Source organism: Cucurbita pepo, chromosome LG14, assembly GCF_002806865.2.
Source record: "Cucurbita pepo subsp. pepo cultivar mu-cu-16 chromosome LG14, ASM280686v2, whole genome shotgun sequence".
NCBI lineage: Eukaryota > Viridiplantae > Streptophyta > Magnoliopsida > Cucurbitales > Cucurbitaceae > Cucurbita > Cucurbita pepo.
Window position 1 is genome coordinate 4,176,664 of NC_036651.1, and position 16,257 is coordinate 4,192,920.

The following is a 16,257-nucleotide window of genomic DNA, read 5'->3' on the forward strand; positions in this document are numbered from 1 at the left end:
TGTTTTTTAAATAACAATAATTAAAATAAAATCAATTTAAGATCTGTCCTCTCTGTCCCAAATTATTCTCACTTATTCTTCAAAGGAAATTATTTTTAGCCAAGGTTCTTCATTTATTTATATTTATTTCGTTTTAATTCAATCTTTATATACTTTTCTTTTTTATTTTGATAAATGTTAGGTAGGATATCTAATTTTCAACCTCAAAAAAGTAATACCTATTTCCGAGAATATTTATAGTTTTTGTTTAAATCTCCGAATATATTGTTGGTACTATTTATCTGATTATGTTAGGGATATTGGTGGGTTTTATTAAGTGGGTTATGATATTTTGTTAGGTTAAAACTCAATTGTTCGGTACTATTATATTTATAGCTATAATGATTGGTTCAAGTTGTTTGAGTCGTTTATTAGAATATTTGTTTTTAATAAAAATTAGAATTAGTTATTTTTAAATATTTAATTAATATTTGTAATTCAATTTTAATATATATTTTGAAATTTTAAATTTTAAAAAATGTATATTTTAAAATTACCATTAACTTTTAGAAAAAACCATCAACTAATTTAAACTATAATTTTTTTTTAAATATTAGGGGTTGTTTTAGAATTATAAGAACGACCAAAAAAATAAATCATTAGTACTAAATTAGTTGTTTAGCTATAATTCTTTTAAATATTTTTTTATATCCAAACAAAAATACACACGTGGCACTTTAACAATACAGCCACCTGCCAGCGTGGAATTTGCGGGACTCCCCTTTTTCTCTTGCCTTTTGAGTTATTAACCTATTTTTTTAAAATTTAAATCATTTGTTTTTATGGACGTTGAATTCCAAGTGAAACCCTCTGGAAAGAAATAATAATAATAATTAAAAGAAAAAAAAAAAGCTGTTAAAATGACACGGCGGTGTCGATTTTTCTGTCACCGACCTCTCAAAAAGCTAAAAACACGTCTTTGATTTATTTAATATTATTTTAAAATTACTTATGGTTTAAGAAAACAAATTTTCTTATGGTTTCTAAGAAGCTCCTTTGTCGGTTTCTGTTACGGGCGCCTCATCCGCATGAGGGTGCCCAAATCAAATCATATTTACAGGTATTTCCGTTATTTTTTGGAATGTTCCTCGTCAAATGGGCGTTATTATTTTGTATATTTCTAAATACAAAATTAATTTTCATTTTCTCTATATTTAATTGTACTTAGTTCTATAGGATTTTCTCCTGTCTACTTTTGTTCTTTTTAAAGTCAGATAATGTACTGAGCTTCCGATCGACTTGAAAACATGATAAATTCTCGACTTTCGAAGAAGTAATCTAAGTCGAGGGGAAGGAGCGATTCATTTACTTCTCACACTTCTCCCACGTGCATACTAAATTATATTGTTGATATGGTTGTATCCTTAAACTTTAATTTGAACAGTGAATACCTCATCAAAATTATAAAATTATTGTAATTGCTCTATTATTATATCTCTTTTAATGGACGGTTGAAAATAGACATTATCGTTATTTTTAAATTATAAAAGTTGTTCACACGAGATTTTTCAAAGAAAATTTGTCTGTGGAGTTGAATTAAATGGTTTATGCAAAGCTTGATACGATATTGATTCTGTTTTGAAAGTGCATGAGTGTTCTTGATGTTAAAGTTATGGAATAAGTTTTTTTTGAAGAAACGTTCGATCCTCAAATGGTTAGAATGTCGTGGATTCTCTCTAAGATCTTAATGTATAAACTACCATGGATGTGTGCCCGTTTTGGGCTTGGATGGACCTTGGGCCTCGTTCCATTTCCTTGAGTTTACATGCCCCTAAATACCATGACCTAGTTGAACCATAGCAGTTTTTTCGATCAATACAATCATGATTGAGATATAGGTTAGGTCGTTTTTTCTTCAATTTTACTTCAAAAATCAACTATTCATAAAAATTTCGTAACTCGAACATGATAACTGTCAATAGAGTCTTAAGAACTTCTAAAGAAGTGCACATTTCAGTTCGTGAATATACGATCGAGTTCAAGATGAAAAACATTTCTTCAATACAGATCATTCAATATCATTTCTTTCTATTTTTTAATGTATTTTTGAAACGTTATATAAACGTATTATTGAATTTTTTTTTTTATAAAAAGTTAAAAAGGTATTATTAATAATTTTTTTTTTTTTGAAAAACTCAAATATATTTTTGAAACAAAATATTTACTATTTATTTTTAAAAATTTATTAATATAAAAAATTTAGACATTTAAAATGGAAGAAATTATTAATATATATATATCTATATATAAATAGAATTTAGCAGCCCAAAATCCATTTTGAAAAGTGGGTCCCATTCTTTTTCTTTTCCTTTCTTTTCTTCCCACCTACGCATGAACGTCTAAAAGAACAGAAGAAACAGAGACGGCGCCTCGATTGGAAGCTCTACAGCTTTGGGCATCAACAAAATTTGATTCCATTTCCCTAGGTAACATCTTAATCCTTCAATCCTGAATTTCCTGTTCTGCCAATCCTAACTTTGGCGTTCTTCTCTTGTTCTTTCTTTTTGCGTTTGTTTTCTTATTCCACCACCGTCCTCGTTATCATCGCGAGTTTTTAGATGTTCGTCGATTACTCAATTTGAGATCTATTGCAGGTTATAATCTGTATGTTTGGATTCTGCTCAAACGCTTGAAATTATGTTTCCTTTGTTCTACCGTTTGACTTTTTTTTTTTTTTTTTTTTTTTTTTTTTTTTTTTTTTTTTTTTTTTTTTTTTTTTTTTTTTTTTTNTATTCAGAAGATACTGTTCGTAGAATTCTAATCCGCGATTGTGTCTTGATCTGAATGTTAGGGTTTGGAGAAAAAATGTTTTGGTTTTTGGTTGAGTTATTGCTTTTGTTTATTAATTCACTTTTTTCTTTTTTATTATCATGATGCTTAAATCGAGGATACATTAAGTTTCGTACTTCGGTTGGCGCTTTGTACGGGCTAATTTTTTTTCTCTCTTTGGTGAGAAACCGAGTCTTCATTGAGGAATGCTATAAAAAAGCCCGAAAATGAATTTCAATCCAAAGGAATGAACTGAAGCTGAGAATTACAAAACGACCATTTTTCCCCAAAAGACGCATTAAACTTCATTGTGTCTCCATCCTTCTGAAAATTATACTATTTCTCTGAAGCCACTCTCCACGAGAACAATTCTGCCACAAGGCTCTTCCTTGATCACGAGATGGAAAGTTTATCATAATGTCCTCCAACATAGAGCAACAGGGTATAAACAAACTTAAAAATCTATTACATGCCAAATCAATCCCAAACACCTTAAAAATCTAACTCCTCAGGGTATAAGCAAGCTGCAATCTCAAAAAAGATGATTGAGATCCTCCTCTTGTCGACGACAAATGACACGTCACTGCAGACGCAAAACTAAGGAAGAAAATTGCTAGTTGCAAACCTGGGTGTTTACTCTCCCATGTAAGACTTGCTAAGCAATTAACCTCACTTTTTTTAGGGACTTCGACCTTCCAAAGAGAGAAAAAAGAAAAAGAAAAAAAAGAACTGAGGCCTCTGACGGGGAGAAAGGAAACAAAGAATGAGGAAAAAGATTGACATGGGAATCCTTCTGATTGATTTGGAACCCAAACCTGAACATCCCTCCCACTAAAAAAAAAACCCTATGATTGAAGATGCTGGAAAGAAGTCCCACTACCTCCCAAGACTCACGATCACTCAAAGGACGATAAAACTGAGGTCACAAATATGACCTCTTTTACCCTGATGAGTTGGCAACTTGGCAGGACCACGCAATGTGAAATGTTTTTCTATTTTCTTGTTTTCCTGAAAATATTTAAAACCAGCATCCTCTACTTGTTCGATGTATGTGACAAAATAATTTGATAGCGTACAACTCTGTGTGTGCATGCGTGCACGTATACTGTTAGAAGTCGATGTTCATTGCCCAATTAACGAGCATATGTGGATTATGAACTCCTGTTTCACTTTATTGTGTTTCTTCTTTTAATCAATTTGGATATAGTTTGCTGATGCAAGTTAGAGAACCAAGGTGTGGTACATAATTTAGATTCTTGACTATCAATTAATAGAAGTAGGTTCTACACCATTTATATTGCTTTCGTGATTCATGTATCAATTAAGCATGATTTGGTGCAGTTTTCAGTCGTCATTGTGCTGTGTAGAAGTCTCATTGTTCACTTTTCATCCTCCCAGCATTTTGTTAGTCTTAGCAATGGTTCTTGTTGGTTCTTTGCAACTGTCCTATCATCTGGGACCGTGGAAAAACCATTTGCTCGAAGAAAATCTTAAGGTACAGAGACCTTCTCCCCTGCCTCAAGACTATAAATATTTATTAGTCTCAGGTAAATATATGTGTTTCATTGTCTCTTTTTGTTCTTATCCAAAATTTAATTGTTCTTTTCAGTTTACCTCTCATAGCAATAACATACGGTTACTGAATGTAGCCAGTCCATCGTCTCTTTTAGTAAGTTCTTTAAACACTTCAGTTTAATTTTTAAAATCAGAACATAAAAACCTTTTGTCCTTGGAGGTCATCAAGAATGCTTCCCTTATATCAAAATGGGATTGGATGATATCAATGTGTATTTGGGTGTGTATACTTGATGCACTGATTGCATATAGAAATTCTTGCCTTTAAGAGTAAATATTTGAGAATATTTCTTATTGCAGTTTCAGCAGAAGAACACTTGGAGCAGTCATTTATTTAGCTTGAAATACCCACCTAGTTACGTTGTGCCTTCTAGATACAATGCATTCAGGTGCCATTCGTCATTGATGACAAACCAACCACTGGATCCCCCTGGGATGAAGGCTGCTATAGTGGCGTTGACAAGGTGAGTTTTGTCTGGTTCATGTCACAATATTCAATGCCTCAAAAGTTTTCCCAGCTTTGACTTATGTAAGATTGTTCTTAGTGTCATAGGGAGAATAAGTATATTATCTTTATCCCTGTTTTCACGCCCATCCACTATTAAAATCAAAGCTACCACATTCATTATAAAAAAATCAACCCATCTGGATGCAGTTTACGTCAGTTTATTATTTTGTTCCCAAATGTTGGTTTGCGTTTCATTTGGCCCTGTTATGAAAAATCTATGTTGGTTAATGGCTATAATATGAAGGAAAATTTCATTAGAACTTTAGATGGATACATAATTGCTTACACGGGTGATGTTGGATAAATGTATTACAATTTACCTCTAATCTTGAGACAAGTTGAACTAAGGACAATATTAGAGCTTTGAGAAAATATTAAAATTGGGGATTTTGGATCAGCGGCATTTCTAAAAAATACTTGTTTGAGTCTAGCATCTGTGAAAATATTCTTTACATCATCCTTCCTTTGAATAATGCCCACACTATCTCCAGCAAACCGCTATTCCTTTGGGCTTCAAATGCCTGGCAAATTTTATTCTCTCGTTCTTGGCTTTTTGGTTTTTCACACATCTCTACCATCACACTAAAAAGAGATGATTCGAGGAGGCCGCCATGGCTAGCAATTTTGCGTTATTGGATTTATGAGAGGGAAATTGCAAAAATATTTCAAATTTGTATCTCGTGGTTATTAGGGGCATGCAAATTCTTGAATCTATATTTGACGGTTTTTAATATGCAACCCCATTATGTGGCCTCAATTTGAGGTTTATCTTGGACCTTGTGCTATGAACTATATTTTCCTTCTAGAGGTAAATTTTAACGCATAGTTAGCCAACCACACTAATAGTGTTGCAAATTAAGCAACTAGTGAGGCATCATATCTTTGTTGAAACATCGCATGCACATTTGATGGCCAGGACTAATATGGTGATTTGATTAAAAACTAGGAACTTGTGTGCTATCATGAAAACTCAAATAGAAAGTAGCCATTAATTTAGGGAGAAAATTTGTAGTTTAACCTCATATTTTTCTACTAATCAAATTAAGATGATTGAGCACTTTAGTTTTTCATGGCGTAACCATAATTTTAATGGTACATTCATTATCACTGTTCTACTGGTGTTGATTGACAAATTGCCATTTTTTTTTACTAATATAAGGTATTTATTTCAATTTAGTTAGCGATATTTGTGGGCATGTAATCTTAAAGCTAAATATATATTTTGTCCCTGAATGTTGTGCTGTTTTCTATTTGTTACTTCAATCTTCTAAAAAAAGTTTGAATGCTATTCTTTATATATTAAGTTTTATCACTCAGTTCTTTCGTGTAGTACACGTTAAAAGAATGGCTCCAGTAAAATGTTGTGGGTTGTGTTATGTGAAGTGGATAATTTTTTTTCTCTTTGTATGTGGGGGAGTTCAATCAATAAAATTAAAGCATAGGGCAGTTTCATTTCAACTTGGTTAATAAAATATATTTTAATGTTCAATTATGACTTCTTTAGTAGATTTTAAGGTTTAGTGAGTCAGTAATGACGTGATAAAAAACCTTATCTTATGGTGGATGAAACTAGAATTTTGGAAAGGCTAGGGACAAAATTGAAGAGTGACACAAACATATAAAGCTATAACAGTATATATTTAGTTTAATCTTAAGTGAGATGTTCACTCTGGCATTTGCCTTGTAGACTCTTGAAATTAATTTAAATACATTTTTCATCTTTGAGTAATTAATAATATTTCCATTGTGGCAAAATATCCATCTCTTATATCATTCATTTTAGTTTCTACATGAGCTTGAAGATTGAAATTGATAGAATTTGAGCTCTACTGGTTTTTCACATTTGATCACATAACGCAGGTTTTGTAATGTATTAGGTGGTTGTCCTCCTCCAGTGGTTAAGATGGTTCCTGCAGTTAGTATTATGATATTTTCTGTATGGGGTATTGGACCATTTTTGCGTTATACAAGAAGCCTACTCCATGTATGTTGACTTAACTTTTGTCTCTTATGTCGCATTGGCATTGTTTTCTCATTTTTTTTTCTCTTTAATTGTATTCTTCTGTTTCCACATTGTCTGATAATTTTCCTGCAGAGTGATAGTAACTGGAAGAAAAGCCAGACATATAAAGTCATGACCTTGTATCTTCAACCATTATTGCTATGGACTGGAGCAACACTTATTTGCAGGTCCGTGATATATATTATTTTATATGTTGAGGCGTGGACTATTCTTCTCAGTTGTACTTTCAGAGATATTTTTCTCGCTAATTTAGTTTAATATTCCTGATCTTGCTTTTGCAGAGCTTTAGATCCAGTAGTTTTACCTACAGAGTCTAGCCAAGTTGTGAAGCAACGGGTGTTGAATTTTGTTAGGTCATTGTCCACTGTACTGGCCTTTGCGTATTGCTTATCTAGGTGAGTATATGAGATCTCGTCGTTTATAGTGCTCAATGAGTTTACCTCTATAGTAAAGAAATCTACCATAGCTATGAAAAAGATAATCTAGCCAGCAAGGATATGTTACCCTTACATGAGGCCTTTTGTTATGAATGTTAAAATACTTTAAATTCAATTTTATTAACACTTGCTTTCCTTTTCTTTTTTTTGGTTGATTGTGTAGCATGATTCAACAAGCACAGAAATTCTTCTCAGAGACTAGTGAATCCAGTGATGCGAGAAATGTATGTACATTGTAACATCACATTTTTAGTCTATGCTTAATAGATATCATGTTATTAGGTTTCTGATGGTTAATGAACGTTTCATGTGTAGATCATTTTATGATGACTTTGTTGTAAGCTCTGAGTTGTATGGTATGTGACATTATACTTGAAGCAAGGCACCATTTGATTATCTTTTCCACGTTTCTTGTACGATGCAATTCAGCACAAGCTATAGCTGATACATGACTATATTGCTTACTTTTACTTTGAAGACAATTTGAGTGGCATCCATTATCTTATTTATCTCAATATCAGAAAGAAATTGTTCAAATAGCTTTGCATTCCTGAAATTACAAACTTCAAGTACACACAATATATAGAGCTAGTGCTTTTCAGATAAACTTCGCGTTAATGTCATAGTATATGGGTTTCTGTATTCTTTATGATGCAATTCTCCCAGGAATTCATGTTTCATGCTTTTTTTTTTAAACCATGGAAATGTGATATAAGTTCTATGCTTATGTGCAGATGGGCTTTCAATTTGCTTGGAAAGCTGTGTACTCTGCAGTATGGGTTGCTGCTCTCTCGTTGTTCATGGAGCTGTTAGGCTTTTCAACCCAAAAATGGCTTACAGCTGGAGGTCTTGGGACTGTGTTGCTGACATTAGCTGGCCGCGAGGTGCCTTTCAATTATTATGGTTTGTGTTTTCTGTTTCCTTGAAGTTTATTTTAACTAATTTTAGATTTGCTCTCGCTGTTCCTAGATTTTCACCAACTTTCTCTCAAGTGTAATGATTCATGCAACCCGTCCTTTCGTTGTAAATGAGTGGATCCAAACGAGGATCGAGGGCTATGAAGTTTCTGGAACTGTTGAGGTTTGATGTTTCTATTGAACATGTACCTTAAAATGTTCATATCAAACCAGTAATTTGGCAAACTCTAGTCATCAACGTACACCAATGTCTTAATTTAGAAGTTTTAACGTATAGTTAGAAACATGTCTTATACGAACACGTTAGACATTACTTCCATTTCAATCAACTGCAGCATGTAGGCTGGTGGTCGCCAACGATCATTAGAGGTGAAGATCGTGAAGCAGTTCACATACCAAACCATAAGTTTACCATGAATGTCGTGAGAAATCTCAGTCAAAAAACTCACTGGCGGATTAAAACCCACCTAGCCATCAGCCATTTGGATGTCAGTAAAATCAATGTGAGAACATTTTATTATGATCTTTTTATATGAATGTATGTATGTACATATGGGCGCATGTTGTATGGTGATCGTATGTTTATCTCTCTGCAGAATATTGTCGCAGACATGCGGAAAGTCTTGGCAAAGAACCCTCAAGTTGAACAACAGAGATTGCATAGAAGAGTTTTCTTGGAAAACGTGAATCCTGAAAATCAGGCCCTTTTGGTCAGTATTAGACATTATAGCTTGAATACTATTTTTCTTTCTGAAATTTTCAATTTTTTCCTCAATGTTTAAATAATTTAAATAACCTATAACATTATAGTTATAGGTTTTGTGATGGTTGTCGAGACAAACCGATAGGATTATGCATCATTTTTTAGAAAACGCCGTAAATCCTTGTTCGTTTAAATCCTCGTTCGTCGTAAATCCTAATTGATTTTTGTCCTATTTTTGCTAGATTTTGATATCTTGCTTTGTCAAGACTTCACATTTTGAAGAATACCTTTGTGTGAAGGTAAATTGAACTTTTCTGTTCTTTTTTTCTATATACTTTTCATTCTTCCAAAAGAAGTTTCAGCAATTCCATTGATCCATATTATTGGTTTGGAGTTTGTCTGAATACATTGGAGTTCTGTATCGTTTGTTTTCGATTAACTTGTGATCTGATGAATCAGGAAGCTATATTTTTGGATCTTCTTAGAGTCATTAGACATCACCGAGCTCGACTTGCGACACCAATCCGCACAGTGCAGAAGATGCATAGTGATTCAGACTTGGAAAGCATTCCATTTTCTGATTCAATATTTGGTCATGGTGGTGCGACTTTGAATCGCCGCATGCTGATGATTGAACCCCCCTACAAAATTTACGGAGATGATAGAAAGCAAAGCCATGGTAGGACATCACGCACAACAACTGGAGAACAAAACAGTAAGCCCATTGCACGGTCGTCGGGTGACAACAAGGCATCTAAAGAGACAACACCATCCGAAAGAAAGACGGAAGTAAAGACTGGAGAAGGACGAGACTCCGATACAAAAATACATTCCAAAGTTCCGATGTCGACCTCTGAAGATAAACCAAGCAGTGAATCGAAACATAAATCATCATCAAGGTCTGTGTCGAGTACGAATGGTATCGCTGATATGCCATCGTCTGATGCCAAAACAACTACATCAGATACTGATAATTCAATGCAAGATTCTGGCTCCTCCAAGAAATCCAAAAATAGCTCAGGGAGTAACAACAAGCAGAACTACAAGCCTATCCATTCTTCTGTTTCCTTTCAGGAAGATGTCAAGAAACCAGAAGGAACTACTTCATCAGCTTCACAGCCAAGGATAGAAGGCGATCAGACGACGAATCCATCAACAACAAAGCCCGGCGTAGAAGAGAATATAATCCTCGGCGTTGCTTTGGATGGCTCTAAGAGAACACTTCCTATCGACGACGACACGCCATCTTCCCCTCAAACGACGTTGGGAGCAAAAGATTTGGCTGCTGCATCCCTGAATGGGAACGGGGCGACTGGAGCAACAACTCCCGACAAGGAAACGAAACGGCAGTCTCCTCCTACCACATCTTCTATTGAATAATGAGACTAGTTTGATTCTTGCGTAAACAACTTTTATGACCGAGAAGTTCGGGGTGAGGCCCCGCCCCGTGAAGCCTGCATCTTCTCGAGTACTGTCAATGGAATTAGTGTAGAGCAGGAATGTACATTTGTGTAATTTTGACTCTTTCATCAGTGAATTCTGAAACAAGAACAAGGTGATTACTTCCCGGAGCAGAGGCCATTGATGAGTTTTCTTGATATAGAGCTTTCTTTCTGTATATAAAACCTGATCTACAAATAAGTGTGGATTATATAATTATATAATTATATAATTTCCTCAAATTTGGTATTCTAATTTTTAAATTATTGTCATTTATGGATATTTTTATTAATTTAATTATAAAGCTAAATTGATACAATATCCACGGTTAGTTTTAAAATTATACATACTATTTTTATTTAAATCACTCTTAAAAATAATTTTTAATTATTTTAAATCAAATTTTTAAAAATAGATATTAAAATCGATTGCAAATTTTAATTAAAAATTTGAAAATAAGTAAAATTTATTTTTATTAAAAAATTTGAATAAATGTGATACGTGAGGAATCACGAAGAGTAAGATTCGGATTACCTTGTTGTTGTTGATCGAATATCTCAAGGCAAGAACAAATATCTCAAGGCAAGAACATTGTTTGAGATTCGAATTACTCCACAAACAAGATTGATCATGTCTAGCTTGAATGATTCTACATGCAACCTAAACTGCAAGAACATTGTTTGAGATTCGAATCACTCCACAAGCAAGATTGATCATGTCTAGCTTGAATGATTCTACATGCAACCTAAACTACATAGAATTGCAAAAGAAACTTAGTCATTGGCTAAAAAAGCACAAATGCTTCTTTTACTATATTTTACAAGTCTACTTACAAATACAACATACATGGCTTTATATAGTCTCAAAATGAAACTATTATAGGCGAGTTCTAACCTTCTTACTTTATGACCATAATTAACCATTACATAACTGTAACCTAAAATACATTAATGAAATACAATTAACTCTAAATTGTAATCCACCCAAAATTTATAACAATCAAACTTCATTCCGGCACGAATTGCAACATCTTTTGATAATTTTGACAACATTTTCTTCACATCTTCGTTGAAGTATATTATATTAAGTATATTATATGATTGATGTCTTTCAGTTCATATCATTAATGACTTGTACCATTCAAATTAATTCAATTAAAAAAAAAATTATAATTGAATTAATTCTTTATAAAAAAAAAGATATGGATGTGATCGAAGTAAGAAAGAATGTTTGTAATTTTATCCATAAAATAAATTGCAACGATGATTATATTATTAATTGGGAACACTCTCCAAGTAGCTGGGAAGCCGCTAATTTTGTTGGTTCGAAAAAAAAAAGGCACCAAAATGTGGAGAGAAGGGAACGTTGGCCTTGAGAGAGAAAGAGTGGGGGCAAATCATTTTGTACGAAAAAGGTGGGAAAAGGCATTTTTATGGAGAATCTTCCATGGAACTACGCACAGCATTGATCGGTAATCCATTCTCGCTTGCAATCCAACAATGGATATTCAATTTTATATACATCCTCTTTCAATTCCCCTTTTCTTTCTAGACCGGAAGACATTCTTGTAAGCTAAGCAATCGCAGGCCCAATCGCCACCGTGTTCCGTCTCCTTACCGTTGCTTTCTTTTCCCGGCGGTGCTGGTGGGTCGGGGGTATTTTCGAGGGAGGTCCGACCAAGCCTCTGCCCGATCGCTTCACCGTCATCTCAATCCTCCCTTTGATTCTTTTAACTCTTCCAAAACTGGTGGGTATATGTAATTTGTTGCTTATCATCTTTTAATTTCTTTGTTTTCGAGGCTTTTGGTTATGTATTTCTCGATCATATCCGGAAACCCTAGTTTTTCGTCTTTTGCTTGCGATTCCCTTTTGCCCCCTTCTGTGTCTTGATTTTCGTTGTTCTTTTGATTTCTTTTGTTTTCTGATCGATGATGCTCGTCTCAATTTTAGATGTTTTTCGCTTGTATAATCATCCTATTTCGCCTTTCTTCGACTCGAAAAATTATGATTACTCTGCCGCGTCATTTGTTGTGGACCCTTTGGGTTGCTCCATCCATGGCTATGTTCGTCTATTACTTTTTTGTAGCTCTATCGAGGGACGTTGATTTGGTAACATGCATGCTTGGGAATTTGATTCTTCCTGTTCAGTTTAAACATTCCAGTGACCACTTTCATTCTTCCTAGATTACCTTTGTTTGAAGCAAAATGAAATTTACATTACGAAATAATATCTTCAAATTCTATCATGTTTGTTTACCATATTATGGACAATATTCTTTGTGGATCAGTATTGAAACGCTGCTATTTGTACGTAAGATTATAGGCTAGGATGAGATGTTAGGGAAAAAATTTGGATGGAAGTCATCACTTCATAGATGGGTTAACTGACATGTTGAATCTCGTGAGATGCTTATATACCCTGAATTATGATTTTGTTAATTGCTGCTTATGCTCTGTCTTTACAAATAATAGACTCGAGGTTGTCGATCAACATGCACAAATCAATTGAAGAACTCGGTAAAAATGAAAATAGCAGGCATGAAGCATGTGAGAACAATGAATATGCAAGGCTAGTCATAGCTAATGAAGCAGGTCCTTTGGAATCAGAGATTCTACAGCCTCAAGATAAACTGAAAAGCAAATCACCCTTGAAGCGGTGGATCAAAATTTCACTATGGTGCATTGTTAGTATTGTATTTCTTCTTGTTTTCTTCAAGTGGGGAGTGCCATTTCTTTTCGAGAAGGTAATTCCCATTAATTACATCACCATTTTTTCTGTTTATAAGCTATTTTTCAGCTGAACTGTAGAAAATTTAACCTGTCCCTGTTATTTATTTTGAGAACTTTTTATTTTTTATTCATTTCTACTGCTCATAGTACAGATATGCTTGCAAACTTATGCAACTAACTTCGATTTAATAATGAGTTTGAATGTGGAATAATCATATCTGCAACTTTTTTTTCGTTTCTGTTAAATTTCTTTATAATATTCGTATCTGAAAATCTTAATGTTGGTTCGTGATGGCATTCTTACTGGAAAAAGAAAGTAATTAGTAAATGTTTGCATCAGCTGTAAAGCATCAAAGCATCTTAGAGAATGCAAGTTTGGAGAGTGGGAGGATGAGGTTTTCCCCCCTCCCTTACATGTTTCTTTGGTCTACAAAATCTTTCCTTTCTATAAAGGAATCTGCTACTGCATAAATGTTGATACAGAATCAGTTTAATTTTAATAAAAAAGTAACCAAGAGTGTAGTAAAATCTGCATATAGTGCATTGCTAGAGAGGATTTTGTGGTTTGTGTTCTTTTAGTATTGTTTGTAGGCACAAAATTAATATACTTTGAAATGGGACATCATCTTGATTATTGTCTGTATTATTGGGAGAACTTCAGTACTTGTTCTACAGTGGTCTCTAGAGCTTAAACTATTCTGATTGCAAATGCATGACCAAAATTATGTGATAAGGCAAAAAATTTGATGCAGAGAAGCAGTGATGAGCCGAGTGGTATCTTATTGTGAATTATGAATAAACGTACCGAATAATATTGTTCATTTGTCAATTAGAATACACATGACCTTTTTATGGTATTTTTAGTGTGTTTTGCTTTAAAAGTGTTCTATCGAATCTCTCTATCTCCAACGTCTGTACTTCCTATGATTTATTTGACCTCTATTTTTGCTCCCTGAGTTCATTTCAGGTCATCATCCCAATCATGAAGTGGGAAGCTACTGCCTTTCGTCGACCTATGCTTGCACTAATGCTTGTTGCTTCTCTGGCATCCTTTCCCGTATTTTTTATTCCCTCTGGCCCTTCAATGTGGTTGGCTGGGATGATTTTTGGCTATGGCCTTGGGTTTGTTATAATAATGGTTGGAACAACTATTGGGATGGTCCTGCCATATTTAATTGGATTAATTTTCCGTGACCGCATTCATGTAAGACCTCTATCAGTTTTTTTTTTTCAAATTATCGTGGCGGATAACTGGACCTATACTTTACAATCTTTCATTTGGTTCTCTGATAACTGGACCTATACTTTACAATCTTTCATTTGGTTCTCTGATCTCTGTATATTCATTATTGTGCAGCTATGGTTAATGAGATGGCCTCGAAAAGCAGAAGTACTCAGGCTTGCTGGGGAAGGGAGCTGGTTTCGTCAGTTTCAAGTTGTTGCACTCTTCAGGGTTTCACCATTTCCCTACACTATTTTCAATTATGCAATTGTGGTAACAAGTATGAGATTTTGGCCCTATTTGTGCGGGTCAGTTGCAGGAATGATACCAGAGGCTTTCATTTACATTTACAGGTTTCTTTCTTAGTCCCTCGAACGACTTACTAATAATCGAAAAGAAAAGTTAATATGCTGGTGTGCATGAATATATAGACAATAGGCCATTTTTTTTAGATTTACAAGAATACTTTCAGGAATTGTGTTTCTGTCACTTCATATGAAACTAGAACATGTCTTAATTTTCTTAGATCATTCATATGAAACAGGAAGAATCTCTATCGAGATAACGATAATGATGGGGTGCATTTTATGGTTAATTCATAGATATTGCTATAACCGGAGTTCTTTAGCTGGTAATGTAAGCTATCTCTAGATGGGACGTTCCGATTATTCAAGAAAACGATAACTGTAAACAATGTTAACGTTTATCTATTATCAATTCATACTGCCATAATGCTTGTGTGGATGTAACCTTGTTTTGCATAATCTGATATTTCCTTTCCCTAAACTTCTTTGCGCTCGTTAACGTCTGCTAAACATATCAGCTTTACTTATATGCAGTGGTAGGCTAATGAGGACACTAGCAGATGTTCAATATGGAAAACATCGGCTGACGACTGTAGAGATTGTGTATAACGTCATCTCCTTCATCATCGCGATCGTCACTATTATTATTTTCACTGTTTATGCAAAAAAGATGCTGAACAACCTTCAAATGGAAGAAGATAATAGAAAGTATTCTGCCTCCCACCATGGTAGTTTCGAGGTAGAGAGTCTTTCGCACGAAAGGTACAAGTAGTTTGGTTTACTATCTAGATTGCCATTAGTGTAGGTTAGTTCCTGTAAAATTAATAATTAACCCAAACCATTCTGAATACACCACTGAATTAAGTTGTTCTTTAATGATTTTCAGGTTTACTTTATAAAACAAAAAAAAAAAAAAAAAACAAAAAAAAATTGTGATGATTTCTAAAGTAGTTCGAAAAATTTGATAGCTGTTGGCTGGTCTGGAAATTGTGTGTTGATGATCATTTCTTCAGGGAGGGCTTTCATTAGACCTTAGAGGAACTCGAGTTTTCTCTATAATGAACAAGAAACAGAATAGCGTTCTTGTAAAGAGGTATAGAATCACCATGTGTTTGAACTTACTAATTGTTACTACACAGAGAATCTCGAAGATGAAATAAGTGAGATAAAAGTAAAACTCACAGGGTTCTAGACCTACAGTTGATATTGAGTTCGGTTGAGAAATTAGCGAAAAGAGTTAGCAATGTTAGTCTGTTCGTAATATGAAGCGTTGGCATCCTGGGGTATGCAGATCTCCAATCAATGTGATGAAGGAAGATAGAGCTGTAGAAGAAGTCGTAGCTGAGATTACCCACACAATAAAGAGTTGCTGGAGTACTTGATGAAAAAGGATGACCTTAGAAATGATCTGTTTATAGGTTGCATCAATGAATGAGAGAATGTCAACTAGGGAGACTATTGTGACTATATGCTTGTCTTCTTAAGTATATTATCTAGCTATGGCCGCAATGCACTTAATTTTGTAGTTTGTATATAGTTTTCGAGCTAGTGATTTCTCGGTCACTTTGCCCGTCTTCTTAGAACGAACA

General features: G+C 34.1%; 2 protein-coding genes across 13 annotated transcripts; both read left to right on the plus strand.

Annotated features, from left to right (window-relative positions):
- The first annotated feature begins 2,347 nt into the window (after positions 1 to 2,347).
- LOC111810327 (mechanosensitive ion channel protein 2, chloroplastic-like) lies at positions 2,348 to 10,571 on the plus strand. Of its 9 annotated transcripts, none has more exons than XM_023697026.1 (14): positions 2,349 to 2,465; positions 4,150 to 4,303; positions 4,418 to 4,477; positions 4,684 to 4,847; positions 6,752 to 6,875; positions 6,987 to 7,081; positions 7,196 to 7,309; positions 7,515 to 7,575; positions 8,086 to 8,235; positions 8,321 to 8,431; positions 8,604 to 8,771; positions 8,865 to 8,978; positions 9,214 to 9,270; positions 9,431 to 10,571. In XM_023697026.1, exons 2-14 carry the CDS (start codon positions 4,226 to 4,228, stop codon positions 10,349 to 10,351), a joined length of 2,217 nt encoding a protein of 738 aa, XP_023552794.1. In that variant the 5' UTR covers positions 2,349 to 2,465; positions 4,150 to 4,225; the 3' UTR covers positions 10,352 to 10,571. The 9 variants fall into 9 exon arrangements, with proteins under 9 accessions (XP_023552801.1, XP_023552794.1, XP_023552796.1 ...); XM_023697028.1 differs by having other exon boundaries at positions 4,207 to 4,303; XM_023697030.1 differs by lacking the exon at positions 2,349 to 2,465 and adding an exon at positions 2,473 to 2,643.
- Positions 10,572 to 11,725: 1,154 nt separating this feature from the next.
- LOC111809841 lies at positions 11,726 to 16,231 on the plus strand. 4 transcript variants are annotated; one of them, XM_023696277.1, is made up of 7 exons: positions 11,726 to 11,882; positions 11,998 to 12,158; positions 12,884 to 13,155; positions 14,109 to 14,345; positions 14,499 to 14,716; positions 15,203 to 15,430; positions 15,960 to 16,231. In XM_023696277.1, the coding sequence occupies exons 1-7, from the start codon at positions 11,758 to 11,760 to the stop codon at positions 16,048 to 16,050; spliced, it is 1,332 nt and encodes a 443-aa protein (XP_023552045.1). In that variant the 5' UTR covers positions 11,726 to 11,757; the 3' UTR covers positions 16,051 to 16,231. The 4 variants fall into 4 exon arrangements, with proteins under 4 accessions (XP_023552045.1, XP_023552047.1, XP_023552046.1 ...); XM_023696279.1 differs by lacking the exon at positions 15,960 to 16,231 and adding an exon at positions 15,808 to 15,922; XM_023696278.1 differs by lacking the exon at positions 15,960 to 16,231 and adding an exon at positions 15,637 to 15,801.
- Positions 16,232 to 16,257: the final 26 nt, after the last annotated feature.

Excerpts from the sequence above, each read along its gene's own strand:
- LOC111810327 (XM_023697026.1), top strand. The coding sequence starts at position 4,226 with ATGGTTCTTGTTGGTTCTTTGCAACTGTCCTATCATCTGGGACCGTGG. Across the intron at positions 7,082-7,195 it reads GGAGCAACACTTATTTGCAG|AGCTTTAGATCCAGTAGTTT; the intron begins GTCCGTGATATA and ends TTGCTTTTGCAG. Across the intron at positions 9,271-9,430 it reads AAGAATACCTTTGTGTGAAG|GAAGCTATATTTTTGGATCT; the intron begins GTAAATTGAACT and ends CTGATGAATCAG.
- LOC111809841 (XM_023696277.1), top strand. The coding sequence starts at position 11,758 with ATGTGGAGAGAAGGGAACGTTGGCCTTGAGAGAGAAAGAGTGGGGGCA. Across the intron at positions 14,346-14,498 it reads TTTTCCGTGACCGCATTCAT|CTATGGTTAATGAGATGGCC; the intron begins GTAAGACCTCTA and ends ATTATTGTGCAG. Across the intron at positions 14,717-15,202 it reads GCTTTCATTTACATTTACAG|TGGTAGGCTAATGAGGACAC; the intron begins GTTTCTTTCTTA and ends ACTTATATGCAG.